At 41.2% G+C, this 18533-nt stretch overlaps 1 protein-coding gene across 1 annotated transcript; it reads right to left on the reverse strand.

Moving 5' to 3' along the window:
* Nucleotides 1-9903: 9903 nt before the first annotated feature.
* On the reverse strand, nt 9904-14508 carry LOC121531528 (dual specificity protein phosphatase 6). Its single transcript, XM_041836779.2, has 3 exons — nt 13468-14508; nt 12817-13251; nt 9904-11719 (listed from the first exon to the last, which is right to left on the reverse strand). Exons 1-3 carry the CDS (start codon nt 13865-13867, stop codon nt 11406-11408), a joined length of 1149 nt encoding a protein of 382 aa, XP_041692713.1. The 5' UTR covers nt 13868-14508; the 3' UTR covers nt 9904-11405.
* Nucleotides 14509-18533: the final 4025 nt, after the last annotated feature.

Genomic DNA, 18533 nt, shown 5'->3' on the forward strand with positions numbered 1-18533 from the left:
TTTGACTCTCCACTTAAACTGTGTTAACGTTAAGTATTTGTCCCCATATACAGTGCATTCGGAAATAATTCAGACCCATTGACATTTTCCACATTTTGTAACGTTACAGCCTTATTCTAAAATGGATTACACACAGCACCCCATAATGACAAACCAAAGACAGGTTTTAAAAAATGAGTGCAAACTTATTACAAATGAAAAACAGAAATACCTTATTTACATAAGTATTCAGACCCTTTGCTATGAGACTCGAAATTGAGCTCAGGTGCATCCTGTTTCCATTGATCATCCTTGAGATGTTTCTACAACTTAATTGGAGTCCACCTGTGGTAAATTCAATTGATTGGACATGATTTGGAAAGGCACACACCTATTTATATAAGGTCCCACAGTTGACAATGCCAAGCCATGAGGTCGAAGGAATTGTCCGTAGAGCTCCGAGACAGGATTGTGTCGAGGCACAGATCTGGGGAAGGGTACCCAAAAATGTCTGCAGCGTTGAATGTCCCCAAGAATACAGTGGCCTCCATCATTCTTAAATGGAAGAAGTTTGGAACCACCAAGACTCTTCCTAGAGCTGGCCGCCCGGCCAAACTGAGCAATCGGGGGAGAAGGGCCTTGGTTAGGGAGGTGACCAAGAACCCGATGGTTACTCTGACAGAGCTCCAGAGTTCCTCTGTGGAGATGGGAGAATCTTCCAGAAGGACAACCATCTCTGCAGCACTCCACCAATCAGGCCTTTATGGTAGAGTGGCCAGACAGAAGCCACTCCTCAGTAAAAGGCACATGACAGCCCATTTGTAATTTGCCAAAAGGCACCTAAAGGACTCTCAGACCATGAGAAACAAGGTCTGGTCTAATGAAACAAAAATTGAATTCTTTGGTCTGAATGCCAAGCGTCACGTCTGGAGGAAACCTGGCACCATCCCTACTGTGAAGTATGGTGGTGGCAGCATCATGCTGTGGGGATGTTTTTCAGCGGCAGGGACTGGGAGACTAGTCAGGATCGAGGGAAAGATGAATGGAGCGAAATACAGAGAGATCCTTGATGAAAACCTGCTCCAGAGCGCTCAGGACCTCAGACTGGGGCGAAGGTTCACCTTCCAACAGGACAATGACCCTAAGCACACAGCCAAGACAACACAGTAGTGGCTTCGGGACAAGTCTCTGAATGTCCTTGAGTGGCCAAGCCAGAGCCCGGACTTGAACCCGATCGAACATCTCTGGAGAGGCCTGAAAATAGCTTTGCAGCAACGCTCCTCATCCAACCTGACAGAGCTTGAGAGGATCTGCAGAGAAGAATGGGAGAAACTCCCCAAATACAGGTGTGCCAAGCATGTAGCATCATACCCAAGAAGACTCAAGGCTGTACTCGCTGCCAACGGGGCTTCAACAAGGTACTGGGTAAAGAGTCTGAATATTTATGTAAATGTCATATTTCAGTTTATTTTTTATATATAAATTTGCAAAATTTATAAAAACGTATTTTTGCTAAATACGACATGGCCCTGAGAGTGTTTCTCCCACCACCAGTGTAACGAGTTGGAAGGACGATTGCCCTCCCAAGCATTGATGAGGCCCGAAAGTCTTATTGTAGCTTAAATATACAGTACATGTGGAATATTTAACACAATTTAATATGTAATACTGTAAACCAGAGGTGGGAAGTAACTAATCACAAATACTCCCGTTACTGTAATTGTGTAGCTTTTCAAAGTACTTTTACCTTTTTGAGTATTTTTCAGTCAGTAATTTTACCAGGCAGGTCACCCGTGATGCAAGTCAGTATTCAATGTCCACCCATGTCTGAGGACGTCGGGAGATGGCGTGGAAACCGGCCACTAGGGCCACCAGTGAGAGCTATTACCTTCAAGTAGGTTTTGATTTTGCTAGGGCATTGTGGACAGGGATAGCGGATGGGCGTAAGCATCTGCCTCTGGTTCCATGTTCAAATCCAGAGATAGAAAGTTGTTTTTGATATTTTTGTTTTAAGCCTACCCTAAACTTTATCACTTAACTTAACCATTCAGAGGTAATGCCTAATCTTAAAAATTCATACTAAATGCCTAAACTTTACCTTAAACACTTTGAAATTTGAGGTTTGGAATAACTTCAAAATGTAAAGTTGAGAAACATGGATGAACGTCTAATTCTGACGTAAGACTGTGAGAGCTTGTTGAATTTTACTTCTACTTGAGTAAAATGTCATTAAAGTAACAGTACTTCTACTTGAGTAGGATATTTCAATACTCTTCATCACTGATTTTATTTTAATTGAATATTTAATTTATTTTCACATATTAATAGTATATTTTTGACAAATCCTTAGTTGTTTTTACATACAGACAACAACTCATAAAATAAATAACTTAGTTCCTACTGTACATTATTTCCCCCTTCCTTTTTCAATCAATGCATGGAAAAGATCATGTGTAACAACATTTAATTAATCTTAGCAAAATGTGCTAATTGTCTTGGTCAATGTTTTTATTTTAGAAGTAACTCAATTACATTTACTCTGAGTACTTTTTAAATGAGCTACTTTTTACTTTTAGTTGAGTAATTTTGTTTATACAAGTAGTTTTACCTCTACTTGAGTCACATTTCATTGAAGTAACAGTACTTCTACTTGAGTCGGATATTTCAGTACTCTTCCCACCCCTGCTGTAAACCACGCACAAAGTGTCTGGACTGAATAACTTTCTTCACACATCAATAGACTGTATAGGAGTACAGCATGTTCTGAGCAATAGGAAAGGCTACCATTTGCATGGGCTTGTGAAAGAGTGTGATGATTGTCTTGATTATTGTTCAACATTTTATAATCATATTCTCTAATCCCCAGGTTGGAAACAATATGACTGAATATCTCAGACAGGCGACCAAAAGAACCAGAGCCCGAACCCTTTGTTCTGACTCTTTGGACAATAACCTCTACTCCCTAGCATTCACCATCATTAATGGGCAGGCTCTGGAGCAGAAGACATTGTTTCATTGTTGTTGTTTTACATAAATTCATATTAAAAATGTATACCTCGTTTGGATTGGGGAAGTAGAGGGTAAAGTGTTTACTTTTCTTCAGCCCCATTCCTCAGCTTTAATTTGTAGGGCTACTGTGATTTGAAAAATTATAGTAACTAAAGTTTTTGTGTATTTGTGTGTACCTGATTTATTGTTTATCTTTTGCATTACTTCATTTTGTAGCTGAAATTAATAACTGAAAATAAACATATAGTATTTTATCTACAATTTATCTTGTTCATTTAAAAAATGTAATAGACTGTGTAGTAACGTTGTAACATTGATTGTTATTGTTAGAAGTATTTGTGCCTTTAGAAAGTTAACAGATTCTGTAATACAGAGAAGGTAGAAAAACAAATCCCAGAAATAAAGTAAGAAATATCCCACTGCTGGGTCAGAAATACATGAATAACAATAACCCAGCAAAAGAGTAAAAAGCAACCCAACTGCTGGGTCAAAATAACCACATTTTTGGGTTAATCAAGTAACCCAACATGTTGTGTCATTCACGTAACCCAACAGTGCTGGGTTAAAATAACCCAGTGCTGGGTACAGTATGTACTATAGTGACCCAGCACTGGATTACAGAAATGACCCAAATTAGGTCAATTTTGACCCAGCATTCTTTTTGAGTGCATAATTATGCGTATTTCACTCATCAACTCACCCATTCTCTCCTTTTCTCCTCCTCCATCATACTATACTTAATTTATTTAATCTGTTGTTATTATATGTGTGAAATTAGTGTCGGTATAGTTTAGGTTTAGTTCTAGGCAATTATCGGGGTGATTATCAACTGGGCATGGAACATTCAAATCAAAGAAGGAGCGGAGCAGGCCAGGGAAAAAATCAATCCAAAAATGACATGCCCTCCTTAAGCCGGTTATAACTCCAGTTCTGTTTGTGATATTAAGATTCTAACAACGACAATGTGTTATATAGACTTATTTAGGAAAAGTCAAGGACAAGGGGGACATGACTTTAAAAATGGCAGAGTAATTAAACATTTCAATTAGTTTTGAGTCATTATGATGCTCTCTGCCTTTCTAATGTTAATATACACAATCACAATTAAACCCATTAATATTTCATTTAGGAAGGTCATAAAAAACTTGATACAAGGCAATTTATTTAAAACGAACAGAATAGCATGTTTTGAGTTGTATTTATCTGTGCTTAGTGGCCAAGGCTATGGCTGCGCCATGCCAATGAAATCAACTTGTTTGTTTAGCAGACATCACAGGCCCTGCCCTACCACAGTCAACACACATATTTTACAGAATATAATGGAATATCCCAAATGGCTATTGCTGATAGTCAGTAGCCTACTCACATGAGGAATGCATGGAGCCATGGTTATTCTAGAAAAGTTATATTTGAAATAGAGACCATCCGTGCAATTTGTACAGTTGTTTCATGTTTGGCAAAAATAGTTTAATTAGAAACCTTGGAATCTGCTTTTTCTGATAGGGTATAGCAATCAAAATGTCTGGCCTGCATGGTCCTCTGTAGGATGATATAGAAGAAGTGCTATTTTGTAAGCTCCTAGTTTCTTTGTCAATGCACACTGTCAATGCAAGCTGCGCAGGTCATCAGTCTCATCATTCTCTATTAAACAACTGATAATATTGTCACCCCATCATACTATTGTCAATGTCATCTTGACTTTTGGCCACATCTATTATTATTGTTATTATATGTGTGAAATTAACTAAAATATAGTTTAGGTGTAGTTTGGACAGGCCAGCTTGGCGGGAAACTGTTGTCTTACAGTCAGAAAATACACTATCATCTTATTTGAGTATTTACAGTCTATGCACTTCTGGATCAATCAATATATTTTCTGACTGATTTGCATTTGGTGTCCTGAGGTGTTATTTATTGTTATTTATACAATTGAAATATCAACTGTCATAATGACTGTCATGGCCATTTGAGTAGTTATGGAATTCCATCACTCTGTGTGCTAGCAATGATCAACAATCAATTTGACAGAGCTTGAAGAATTTTGAAAAGAATAATGGTAAGAATGTTGCACAATCCAGGTGTGGAAAGCTCTTAGAGACTTACCCAGAAAGACTCAAAGCTGGAATCGATGCCAAAGGTGCTTCTATAAAGTATTGACTCAGGGGTGTGAATACTTATGTAAATTAGATATTTATGTATTTCATTTTCAATATTGTGTGTAGATGGGTGAGATTATTCTTTTTTAAATCAATTTTGAATTCAGGCTGTAACACAACAAAATGTGGAATAAGTCAAGGGGTGTGAATACTTTCTGAATACTTTCAATCAAATATCACACATTATATCACACATTGACATCCACAAACCACTGTCATGGTTAGAAAATAACATATTTTAAAATGTCTTGCCCACAAAATATGGCCACGTTCCAACAGGGGTTATGACGACCCGCATCAATAGCATAGCTCTCCCAGAGACCCAGAGCTCTGAATGACAGGCCACTCATATCAGCTGAGGAATGGAATGCTTGTGTGGCGTGGCCCCCTTCACATCACAGCCAGCGGGCCCCTGCCTTCACTGATCTGCTATAGGGGCTGTTCACAGGAAGTCAATGGACAACCAGGAGCTGGCTGGAGCCAGATAGCTTTCTGTCTGATTCAGCTACTTGACTTTAGTCAGACATTTAGCTACGAGAGCAGCTAGGGTCAAACAGAGTTTGTGTGGGTAATGTCAAACACCGTATGTGAGTTTGTATTGAAAACTCCTCTTTCTATTCTGATTAGAGCCAGTTTGCGCTGTTCTGTGAAGGGTGTAGTACACAGCGTTGTACAAGATCTTCAGTTTCTTGGCAATTTCTCGCATTGAATAGCCTTCATTTCTCAGAACAAGAATAGACTGACAAGTTTCAGAAGAAAGTTCTTTGTTTCTGGCCATTTTGAGCCTGTAATCGAACCCACAATTGCTGATGCTCCAGATACTCAACTAGTCTCCAGAAGGCCAGTTTTATTGCTTCTTTAATCAGCACAACAGTTTTCAGCTGTACTAACATAATTGCAAAAGGGTTTTATAATGATCAATTAGCCTTTTCAAATGATAAACTTGGATTAGCAACCACAACGTGCCAAAGGAACACAGGACTGATGGTTGCTGATAATGGGCCTCTGTACGCCTATGTAGATATTCCATTTAAAAAATCAGCTGTTTCCAGCTACAATAGCCATTTACAACATTAACAATGTCTACACTGTATTTCTGATCAATTTGATGTTATTTTAAAGGACAAAAAAATTGCTTTTCTGTCGAAAACAAGGACATTTCTAAGTGACCCTAAGCTTTTGAACGGTAGTGTACCTAACTACTCCCCCCATCTCACACCCTCACCCCCTTCCTTACCCCTACCCCTCCAGAGCCCTGTATGGCTTGTCATGTCACAAAGAGGTGCCACAAAGAGGTGAGAGCGAGTGTGAGGGATGAGGTTGCCAGTCCCTGTCCACGTCCGCATGCCCTTCTAAATATAGAGAGGTAGTTTCCTGTGTCCTGTAATACGGGGCATTAAAACAGCAAAGGCCAGGCCAGCGGACAGGAAGAGCCAGCATGAGGCCCAGAGAGCCTGGCGTACCACACATTCCCCCCAGCTGTCAATCAACAGGCCAACCCAACATTACATCAGAGGGATACTAAATATAGTCTAGTCGCTCAGGTACGGTGTCTGCACTATATTCTCTCTGACACAGTGTTGGCTGTTGGTTCCAAAGTATTATTGAAAAATTATTAGGGGTTCACAGCTAAATAATAAGAATTAGCACATACTCTAATATGCTAAAAGGTGCTAAAAATACATACAAAATCTTCTTCTCATGAACCGTAGAACCAAATGACACCAACTTTGGAATGTAGGTCCATGGTGCATGTCTTAACGTAGTTTGAGAAAAGCTAATTGGTCAAAAGATGGCTGATTTATTGACAAATCAAAAATCTGTTTTTATGTTTAAACCACCGTAAATCCACTCCACAGTGGTCTATCAACTTGAAACTCTGTCATCGCGATCATGGACATCCATAAGATGAACCACACTGAATTTAGTATTAATCTCTCAAAAAACAAGTAAACTATTCAATCAATCAATCAATTTTATTTTATATAGCCCTTCTTACATCAGCTAATATCTCGAAGTGCTGTACAGAAACCCAGCCTAAAACCCCAAACAGCTAGTAATGCAGGTGTAGAAGCACGGTGGCTAGGAAAAACTCCCTAGAAAGGTCAAAACCTAGGAAGAAACCTAGAGAGGAACCAGGCTATGAGGGGTGGCCAGTCCTCTTCTGGCTGTGCCGGGTGGAGATTATAACAGAACCATGCCAAGATGTTCAAAAATGTTAATAAGTGACAAGCATGGTCAAATAATAATCAGGAATAAATCTCAGTTGGCTTTTCATAGCCGATCATTAAGAGTTGAAAACAGCAGGTCTGGGACAGGTAGGGGTTCCATAACCGCAGGCAGAACAGTTGAAACTGGAATAGCAGCAAGGCCAGGCGGACTGGGGACAGCAAGGAGTCACCACGGCCGGTAGTCCCGACGTATGGTCCTAGGGCTCAGGTCTCTCAGTTGGCTTTTCATAGCCGATCATTAAGAGTTGAAAACAGCAGGTCTGGGACAGGTAGGGGTTTCGTAACCGCAGGCAGAACAGTTGAAACTGGAATAGCAGCAAGGCCAGGCGGACTGGGGACAGCAAGGTGTCAGCATGCCCGGTAGTCCTGACGTATGGTCCTAGGGCTCAGGTTCTCAGAGAGAAAGAGAGAACGAGAGAATTAGAGAGAGCATACTTAAATTCACACAGGACACTGGATAAAACAGGAGAAGTACTCCAGGTATAACCAACTAACCCCAGCCCCCGACACATAAACTACTGCAGCATAAATACTGGAGGCTGAGACAGGAGCGGTCCGGAGACACTGTGGCCCCATCCGAAGAAACCCCCGGACAGGGCCAAACAGGAAGGATATAACCCCACCCACTCTGCCAAAGCACAGCCCCCGCACCACCAGAGGGATATCCTCAACCACCAACTTACAATCCTGAGACAAGGCCGAGTATAGCCCACAGAGGTCTCCACCACAGCACAAACCAAGGGGGGGCGCCTATTAACAACTCATTCTTTGCATGTGTAGCGATAATGCTCAAAATCATCTGCAATCGTCTTCTCCTCATGAACCATACATCAGATTCACTCCAGCTTTTGTATTTAGACTAATTACACAAGTCTTTAATGTTTTTGAGTAAACCGTGTTGCTGCATTCAAAAATGGCCACACTATACCTATAGATGCATGTTAGCACATATGCTACTGTAGTTCCTACATGATAGAGAGTTCGCTTTGTTATCCAACTGATCTTGTGTGCTTTCTGTCAACCTGTGAACCCCGTTCATTGATGCTCGCAGTTATATTTTGAATGTGTTTAGTTTGTGATGGTGAGGAGTAAATTAAATTTTTGTAAAGCCCTTTAATATACTCAAACCATTATCTTTAATTTGTTTCAAATTTTAGGAATTTTGGAAATGCATTGCTTGACAATTCAGATCATAGCATGTGGAAATCCTAGGTCCACCATCTGAAAATAATTGGCTAATCTACAGAGTTGCATGTACTGTAGGCCTATAGAGAGTCCTGCTTTCATATCACACCAAAGCATTAACACACTAATACACTCCAATAGCCTATATCAATAACTTTAAGCATCAGTTGTCAGAGCACCTTACCGATCACTGCACCTGTACACAGCCCATCTGAAATTAGCCCACCCAACTACCTCATCCCTATATTGTTATTTATTTTGCTCTTTTGCACCCCAGTATCTCTATTTGCACATAATCTCTTGCACATCTAGCATTCCAGTGTTAATACTATTGTAATTATTCTGCACTATAGCCTATTTATTGCCTTACCTCCATAACTTGCTACATTTGCACACACTGTATATATATTTTCTGTTGTATTTCTGACTTTATGTTTTTTTTTTTTACCCCATATGTAACTCTGTGTTGTTTTTATTGCACTACTTTGCTTTATCTTGGCCAGGTCGCAGTTGTAAATGAGAACCTGTTCTCAACTGGCTTACCTGGTTAAATAAAGGTGAAAAAAAAAAAAAAAAATATGTGCTAATATGTGTGTGTGTGTGTGTGTGTGTGTGTGTGTGTGTGTGTGTGTGTGTGTGTGTGTGTGTGTGCGTGCGTGCGTGCGACAATCAGTCACTCCACCGACTTGGCATGATTTAAATGTGTGAACTGCTGTTAGCATTGCGTGTGAACATGATCTCCTGCTTAGCCGTGAGGATTGTCTCTCAATACCCTACAGGTCTTAACAAGTATGCACCATACCATGCCATCCACAGTGTCAGATAACACTATGTTTAGGGACTTTCAGTTCCCTTTGATGGGCTGCTGTGCTCAAACAAAGGCCATCACCTTCAGGAAGTGCCTCAGGAACTGAATGTGTGTGTGTGTATGTGCCCCAAACGCCCCAACCTGGAAAAACCAGTCCTTCAGTGATTCAGTCAGTGTGACTGGAATCACTATGTGTTCTGATTATGTAGTGCACATGTTCAGTAACATTTTGGACGAGTTCCCAAAAGAACATAATGTGCCAGTGAGACACATCATGTTATACAACACTGGTGGTGTGACAACGTGTTAAATGTTATTTGTATTGGATAATTGCTGCATTTGAGAGATTAGATGTCTTAACCTTTGTGGTTAAAGGACACCCATATATTTGTGAATGGCTCCTTCTGAGTCATCTGGCTGATGATTGTCACGCACACACACAGTATGTGCAATGGTTTAAGTGGAACCGAGGAATCGGAGTCCACTTACAGTACATAATGTCAACAAACTGTTGAGGAATGAAAAAAGACATTGGTAGAAGTAGACAAAATAGTAATTTATTAATAACTTATAATTTCTTTACATTCGTAAGAGAGGAGTGTAGACTCGAGGAGTGGTGGTTGTTGAAACCAAAATGTCTTTCCCCCATAGACAGGCTTTCTCTCAGAAGGAAGGACAACAAAATCATTTTTTTCTCAACCAATAAAAAACTGCATTTCACAGAGGCAAGGTGAGCAAGGCCTACTGCTTTGTCAACATCTCCCAGACTTTGAAAAGCCTTGCTCACAGATAAGAATTCACTTCTGTTAACCCTCATTGTTCCCCACTAAATAACAACATAAACAGAAGGTAGCAATCTTAACTTGGCTTCCAAAAAGCTATTTCTATCTAACTTAACTGAATAACAATTCAAGTTTCTTAACATAGCCATGCACTGACAGTTTCAGTGATTTGTTGTAAAATTATTATAAAAGTAATTTTGCTATGGTTCAATTTGGTAGAATTGTGATAGGTGGTGAAAGCATAGCTCGGGCAAAGTCCTTTGAGGGTTAATGCACGATAACACATCTATGTACAGAACTAAGGCATACAACCAAGGTGACTTTTATTTGGGTGAGGGTGGGTGCAAAAAAGGCCTGTCGGCCGAATTCACATATAAAGCAAATATGAAATATATTACACATATATATCTTTTTACGATTCTTGGAAAACCTACTAAATTTTTTGGCATAATAAACTTAAACATACTGATCAATGTACAGTTGGTTTGCTGAAATAAAGTAGAAGATGAAAAAAAAGTATCTTCAGTACCCACTTGTTGCAAAGGGTATACTAGAGCAAGGCTTTACTTTATTGTATTTTATATTAAGATATATACACATGTATAAATGATTCAAATGACTCCACACATGTAAAATGTAGTTCAATATACTGTGGCGTCTTAACCAGGGGTGTTTCAACCCCAAACAGGCAAATCTTCACAGAAGACAAGTAATATGCACCCGAAAAAAAGTATTGAAGGTGCAAGTGCTAGCCCAAAAAACAAAAAGTATTTATAATCATATATATGTTCAGATAGAACAATCCTGTCTCTTTGGCACACCAGCCTTTCGTTGTGAAGTTAAACGTACACTTGACCACCAGATCACTTTACGTCTCTTTCAATGCATTGACAGAAAAAAATCAAGGCAAAAACCTAATCCAGTCCAAAAGCGATATAGGGTTCTAGAAAGTTAATGTGCTTTCTTTTTCTCTCTCTTCCCCATCTTCTCTCTTTCATTCATTCATTCATTCATTCTTTCTTTCTTTCTTTCTCTGTCCCTGTTTTTGCAGCAGCTGCTTCTGAGCCTTCGGGCAGATCGACCACGTGCCCTTTCAGCAGCCATGCTTGGCAGCTGGTAACCTCAAGCCAACTGTGTCAATAACGGCAGGATGTCACCATGTCACAACAGGTGACGGAAATAAAGTAGAGAAACATTGCAGCGTTTCAGGTTTCATTACACCTCCGAGCCAGTAAGGGGCGACGATGGCACTGCCTCACGTGGACTCCAGAGGGTCCAGCTGGAAGACGTTGTGGTTGGTGGGGGTGGTGAAGTACAGGGGTTGTGTGGGGGCCGCCACCCGGTTATCACAGAGGCTCTTCAGGCCCAGGGTGCGCTCAAAGTCCAGGAGCTGGCCCATGAAGTTGAAGTTGGGCGAGATGTTGGACTTCTTCATCTTGACAATGTCGTAGGCGTCGTTCATGGACAGGTTGAGCTTCTGCATGAGGTACGCCACGGTGACTGTCACCGAGCGGCTGATGCCGGCCAGACAGTGGACCAGGACGCCGCATTTCTGACTGCGAGCCTCATCTGAGAAGGACAGAAAAAAAGAAGAAGAACATGTTATAGACTTTTGTCAGATATGCATAATGTGTATTCTGAGAAAACACAGCGATACAAAAACAATTGCTCTGAACATATAGATACTGAAAAATAAACTTAGGCTGTGGAAGGACTAGTGGAAGGGCTACCAGATAAAACAGTGCCTGTGGACAACATTGACTAAACCAGTTCCACGCTTAAGCGGCTGAAGTCTGAAACGATCATAACAGTCTCAGGCCCAGACACATCCATCAACAAACGGCTGTGGTACTCTGCGCATAAACAGAGCCGACATTCTCTAATTTGGCCTGGAGTACCACGACTTGGAAATTGACTATTAACGCTCTATCAGGCTTCCCGAGTTACTTGACATTGGTGCCATTTGGGCGTATAAACGTAGGAGTCATGAGGGCACCCTGTCAGGGCTAACAGGATGTCAACAGAGCCTGTAAATGGTTCTCTTTGTGAAGGGAACACATCGCTGGGCTGTCCTAGATTACTTTCAATGGCCGCTTCCTTCCTGTTGTGCTCAAATTACCCCCTCCCTCTGCTCTTTCTCCCCCTCTCCAATTTCCACACAGGCCTTTGTATTACAATTACACAAGCCTGAGGTAAGCTAGGCCCCGGCTGCAGACCAAAAAAGCAGGAAGTGTTCCATTGAAGTTTAATCATTGTAATTTGGGAGTAGTTTATTGTTATGGGCCATAGAACTAGAATAGTATTTCTCTGCTTGGCACAATGGACTTAATATTGTTCCCTCTGTATTATTCTCTTTGATTGACTGATAAGAAAGTACTCCAGGACATGTATAATCCAAATTGCACAATAATAACTAAAGAACTTCCTGGTGATAAGATATCTTATTAATAAGTGTAAATTCCCATACTGTGGGCCTGTGGCTTTCACTAGTTAGGCTAATATAGGCCTAAATGTACAACAACTACATTTTTTATCCTGAATTCATTCTGAGGTGATATAAAATATACCTGTTTTATTTATTAACCCTGTGCGTTAAAATGAATTATTGTGTGTAAATTAGAATCGGAGAGGTATCCGTGTGCTTGAATATAAGTTATTGGGCTTACCTATGAAGCTAATGGCTTCCGGGAAGAACTGTGACAGATTCTGGCTCCAGTGATCAGAGATGGGGATCTGCTTGTACTTGAATTCCCCGGCGTTCTCGAACATGTTGGGCAGGTTCGGAGTCACGTTCAGAATGTACTTGATGCCGAACTCTTCCAGAATGTCCAGGTTGGTGGAATCCTTGGCGCAGCCCAGGTAGAGGTGCGGGAGGATCTCCACTGGGAAGGAGGGCTGGGGGTTGGAGAGGGGACTGCCGTCTGAGTCTGTGGCGCTGCTCGGGTCCCTGTCGATGTCGGACTCGATGTCGGAGGAGTCGGAGCTTATCCGCAGCCCCCCGAGGCCGAGCACCTGGGCAGTGGGAGAACTGCTATTGAAACAGCCATCAAGATTGGTTTCGCACAGGGCAGGGAACTCGGCTTGGAATTTACTGAAACCACCTGTAAGATGAATGAAATAATATTGTTAGACAAATCCATTGATAAAAACATGCCGAGGCTACACAATGTGGTGACCTAATATATTTGCATTATCCTATTCGTTTTAGCGCCAAATGCATCCAAATATTCACTTATTCATTATTAATTAATTTACCGAATTAGGCCTACATTTTAGTGGAAAATATGCGCTTCTGGAAAAATAACAACTTCACTCACCCTCAAGGTAAAACGCCTTGTAGCCCTCGTCTTTCATCCTCTTCAGCAGCAAGCCCAGCACGGAGCCCCCGTCGACATTTTCGTTCCATTCCCTGCTGTACTCGTCATACAGCACAATAGTATCCGTCTTGCACCTCCGCGCAAATCTCTCCCGGTCCTCACCGTTTGAGAGTAGGGACTTGATGGGAAGATTGCCCTTCTTCAGCCGCCGGAGCATCAGGCTCGGGATGGCCACGTTAATCGCCGTTTCGACGTGAGAGGACTCGTATAGCTCCAGCGCTCTGCAGTCCATTACCAATAGGCAGTCTTTGCGCGTCTGGAGCTGCTCCTGCAGCCACTCCACGGTCTTGCTGATCGCCATTACCGATTCGAACTGAACGGGCTTGGGCTTGTCAAGCATTTAGCAAAACAAATATGTTAACTTCAATGCAGGAAAATTATGTGGTCGGTCCCTGTAGGCTACAGCAAAAGGCCTTCAACAACAGAGCGTTATGACGACTGGAGCATTGAGGAAATGGCAGCGCACACTGGTCGAGGAAAAATTATATTCTGGAATAACTGCAGAAATGAAAACGGATATAGGCTATTGCATTTATCACGAAAATCAGCAAAACACGAATGTTTCTTAAATATTCGACTGCAGATTGCCTATACACTAGCACTCATTCATGCAGCCGCTGGAAGAATGTCCATGTATTTATCAATGACTCACTGGCCAGCACTGACGTTGTCTTCGTATTATATAACTCAGGATTTTGCAGTAGAAAATATTATTCTTCTGTAAAAATCAAAATTAGACGGATTGATTGCAGGACAGTTGCAGATAAAAGGCATTTGTAATCATTTCCAATAATGTATTTCTTCTAATGTCGTCTATCCCCAACGTTCTCGTTGTGAATAAGCCTATTTTATTGTTGTCGAGGCTGGAACGTTGATGATGCGCTCTCCGCAGCGCCAAGCTAGTGAATGGTTACAAACGCGAGGCCTTTCAATGGATACATTATATCAGCCAGCCAATCAGAGGGCGCCGAGCAGTCGTTGCCCTGGAAACGAGGCCGGATGGAAGAAACTGTGTTGATGAATTGTTAATATGTTTGTCATTCACAAAAACGGAAAGTAATTTCCGCTCGGGATCAAGTGAGTGCAAACAAACAGAAGCGGCACTGCAGGGGAAGGAAGGAGAGGGCTTTTACTTAGAGGGTAGAGGGGGGGAATCCTTCCTTGTGCTCAGATTTCTTAATGCTAAAGTTGCGCTATGACAAGTGATTTGCACGGTGAGGCAGAGTTGTAGAGAGGTAGCCTATTTGCGTACGGGACACATGATTGTACTTTGGAACCTTTTGGAACCTCTGTCTAAATGCATCCGTTTTTCATTGTTGCATTTTGTCAATGAAATAAAACAATTGTATGATTCCATGAAATGTTAAACAATTTGATAAATGAATTGATATATTACAATTACAACACTCTTCTAATTTAACATGGTTTGTAAAGTACAGTACCAGTTAAAATGTTGCACATACAGTTGAAGTCGGAAGTTTACATACACCTTAGCCAAATACATTTAAACTCCGTTTTTCACAATTCCTGAAATGTAATCTTAGTACAAATTCCCTGTTTTAGGTCAGTTAGGATCACCACTTTATTTTAAGAATGTGAAATGTCCGAAAAATAGTAGAGAGAATGATTTAATTCACTGGAATTGTGATACAGTGAATTATAAGTGAAATAATCTGTCTGTAAACAATTGTTGGAAAAATTACTTGTGTCATGCACAAATTAGATGTCTTAACCAACTTGCCAAAACTATAGTTTGTTAACAAGACATTTGTGGAGTGGTTGAAAAACGAGTTTTAATGACTCCAACCCAAGTACCTACTCGTTCCATTTCTTTATGTTTACTATTTTCTACATTGTAGAATAATAGTGAAGACATAAAAACCATGAAATAACACATATGGAATCATGTAGTAACCAAAAAAGTGTTAAACAAATCAAAATATATTAGTAGCCACCCTTTGCCTTGATGACAGCTTTGCACACTCTTGGCATTCTCTCAACCAGCTTCACCTGGAATGCTTTTCCAACAGTCTTGAAGGAGTGCCTACATATGCTGAGGACTTGTTGGCTGCTTTTCCTTCACTCTGCGGTCCAACTCATCCCAAACCATCTCAATTGGGTTGAGGTCGGGGGATTGTGGAGGCAAGTTCATCTGATGCAGCATTCCAGCACTCTCCTTCTTGGTCAAATAGCCCTTACACAGCCTGGAGGTGTGTTTTGGGTCATTGTCCTGTTGAAAAACAAATGATAGTCCCATTAAGTGCAAACCAGATGGGATGGCGTATCGCTGCAGAATGCTTTGGTAGCCATGCTGGTTAAGTGTGCCTTGAATGATAAATAAATCACCAGCAATGCCAAAGTTAAAGTTCGCTTACACGCCTACATTAAGGACCAATAAACATAAATTCTGCTCACAGCTAATTTGTCCTATAATAACAAAACAGATGCCATACATACATTTTGCTAAGGACGTTTCTACTTAAGCAATAAGGCCTGAGGGGAAGTGGAATATGGCCAATATGCCAAGGCTTAAGCATGACGCAAAGCAGAGTGCCTTATTGCTATTATTAACTGGTTACCAATATAAATATAATACTAATCCTCAAATTAAAACCAGAAAAAAGACATTGTTGACCCTGTGTTTGTTGTCTGCAGCCATATTGGTATAGGCCTATCTCCAGATTCTGTGATGTCTTCTCTCACACCTCAGTAATCTGAACTGCCTTGCATGATGTCACAAAACAGTACCACAGAAGACAATAGTGTTTATCTTGTGAAATCTTAAGGCTCTTTTAAGTTAAAGTTGTTATAAAGCAGGGGTGTCAAACTCAATCAGTGCACAGGGCAATATTGAAAAACACAACAAATTTGTGGGCCAGACATAGCCTATTATGTTTGTTTTCACACAAAAAACGTGCATACAACTGCAAAAATGGCCATTGTTTTAATTGAACAAATGTGGCTCTTTATAATGTCCACTGATGTACATAGGATGCTGTATATAGCATTTTAACATATTAAAACAAAAGAAGAGATAAAAAATATGTGTCCAGACTTTGTTGCTATGCTTGCAGATGTGCATAATATGCTAATCAAAAAGCATTTAACAACTCCAAATAACAACAACATAGCTAGGTTGTTGTAACATTTAAACTGAAAACATATTTTTCATTTTGTGGTACTGCATGGATCACCGGTGCGATTGAATGCAGCATTGTTGTACGGCGCACTCAAAATGTCTTTAGTTGAGTAGCCAGTCTAGGCTATTGCTCAAATGTTGCCGTAATAGACCTACATGTTTCTCATTTGCATGGTGTTTTGTTGCAGGTTTTGTTTTTTTTAGTTATTAATTGACAAGCTTTAAAATCCGAAGCCAGACTGCAACATTTTAGTAGCCTAGCTAGGACTGTGGCATGTGTCTGTACACTTTCCCTCCTCTGCACGCTGTAAACCTGACACAGGAAAATCAGCGCAATTGACATTGAATTCAGCAATGCAAGCTCACAAGGCTGTAATTTCAATTATACTTTTTGACAAGCAAGATTACATTTTCTGTAGGCTACAGCAATGACCTGTTGGTACCGAAACTTGGTTAGCCTACAACACGTTTAAACTTTCGGTCCGGTAGAAGATTCGGTCAGTGCCATTAGTGATATGATACAGGGCACTGGCTGGCTGTGTGTGGGTGTGGGGCTGGGAGGAGGGGTGTGTGGCAATGCACTGCATGCAGCAGGTTGGCAGTGCTTGCAGTGACTTGTAGTGCAGCACATCGCAGACTGTATGGAAGAGGGCCAAAATTAATTGACAACCCAAATCGTTGCGCATGCCAGATAGAAATACAAAAGCCTTCATAACACAGTCATAAGAAAACCTAACATGCCAAGGTATGACAATAGTGATAATATCATGCCACTGTATTTACTGAACTTAACTAGGGTAAAAGTTTACTGAATTGTACTTGGGTGACATAATGAGCTTAATTTTTTTAGAGTAACTAGTGTATAGGGCTAGTCCCATGCAAGCACGCATGCACACACACACACACACATTCTCTGTCTTTCAGGAACAAATGGCCCCTGCCCCCTTTACTCCCTCCCCCTCCCCCACCCCCCTTTCTCTCTCCACCACCCTCCCTCCCTCGCTCTCCTGCTAATCTACTTGCCCTCCTCCTTGTTTCTCAGCCACTGGGTGCTTGTTGTCTAACTGGGAAATCCTTTGTCCGTTCACAAAAGCTCCCTGTATCCAGCAGTCGTGAGGTCTGGACTGGAGCCGCGCCACTGTACAGATGGGGTCGGGGAGGGAGTGCGTGTGTGCATGTTTGTGTGTGAGAGCGTGAGGGAGAGAGAGATTGAACTAGAGAGAATGTGTGTGTGTGTGATAATGTGTGTAGGCTGAACAGGGTAGGAGTTTATCTTTCTGTAACTATGGCCTGTTCACAATATTCAACTTCCTGTAAGTTCCCTCCGTGGGCCACCAATGGAGAGAAAGTTCCAGACATCCCAGAAAATACATAACACAGAGTCATGTCAGACTACTGTCACTGGGTGATAAGAACCACAGTCTTTCTCCTGTTTTCACAACAATGATGTTATCTGCTGTAGTCAACCCAAACTGGGATCACACACACACACACACACACACACACACACACACACACACACACACACACACACACACACACACACACACACACACACACACACACACACACACAGGGCTAAATGCTTTCATGCACCCAAATGAGCAGCATATTATACTCCAGTTGGAGCCTGAGATAATGAAGAATGGTGCCGGAGGAGATGCCTGCCATTTTACGGGCTCCTAACCAATTGTGCTATTTCGTGTGTTTTGTGAGTTTTTTCACGTTGTTTGTAACTTATTTTGTACGTAATGTTTCTGCCACCGTCTCTTTAATCGAAAATAGCATTTTTTATTTAACGAGTCGGACGCGAAGGATTTACTGCAGATACCGGACCAGGCCCAAATCCCCGTCATTCTCATGAAGA

The sequence above is a fragment of the Coregonus clupeaformis genome, unplaced genomic scaffold (assembly GCF_020615455.1).
Source record: "Coregonus clupeaformis isolate EN_2021a unplaced genomic scaffold, ASM2061545v1 scaf0135, whole genome shotgun sequence".
Lineage (NCBI taxonomy): Eukaryota > Metazoa > Chordata > Actinopteri > Salmoniformes > Salmonidae > Coregonus > Coregonus clupeaformis.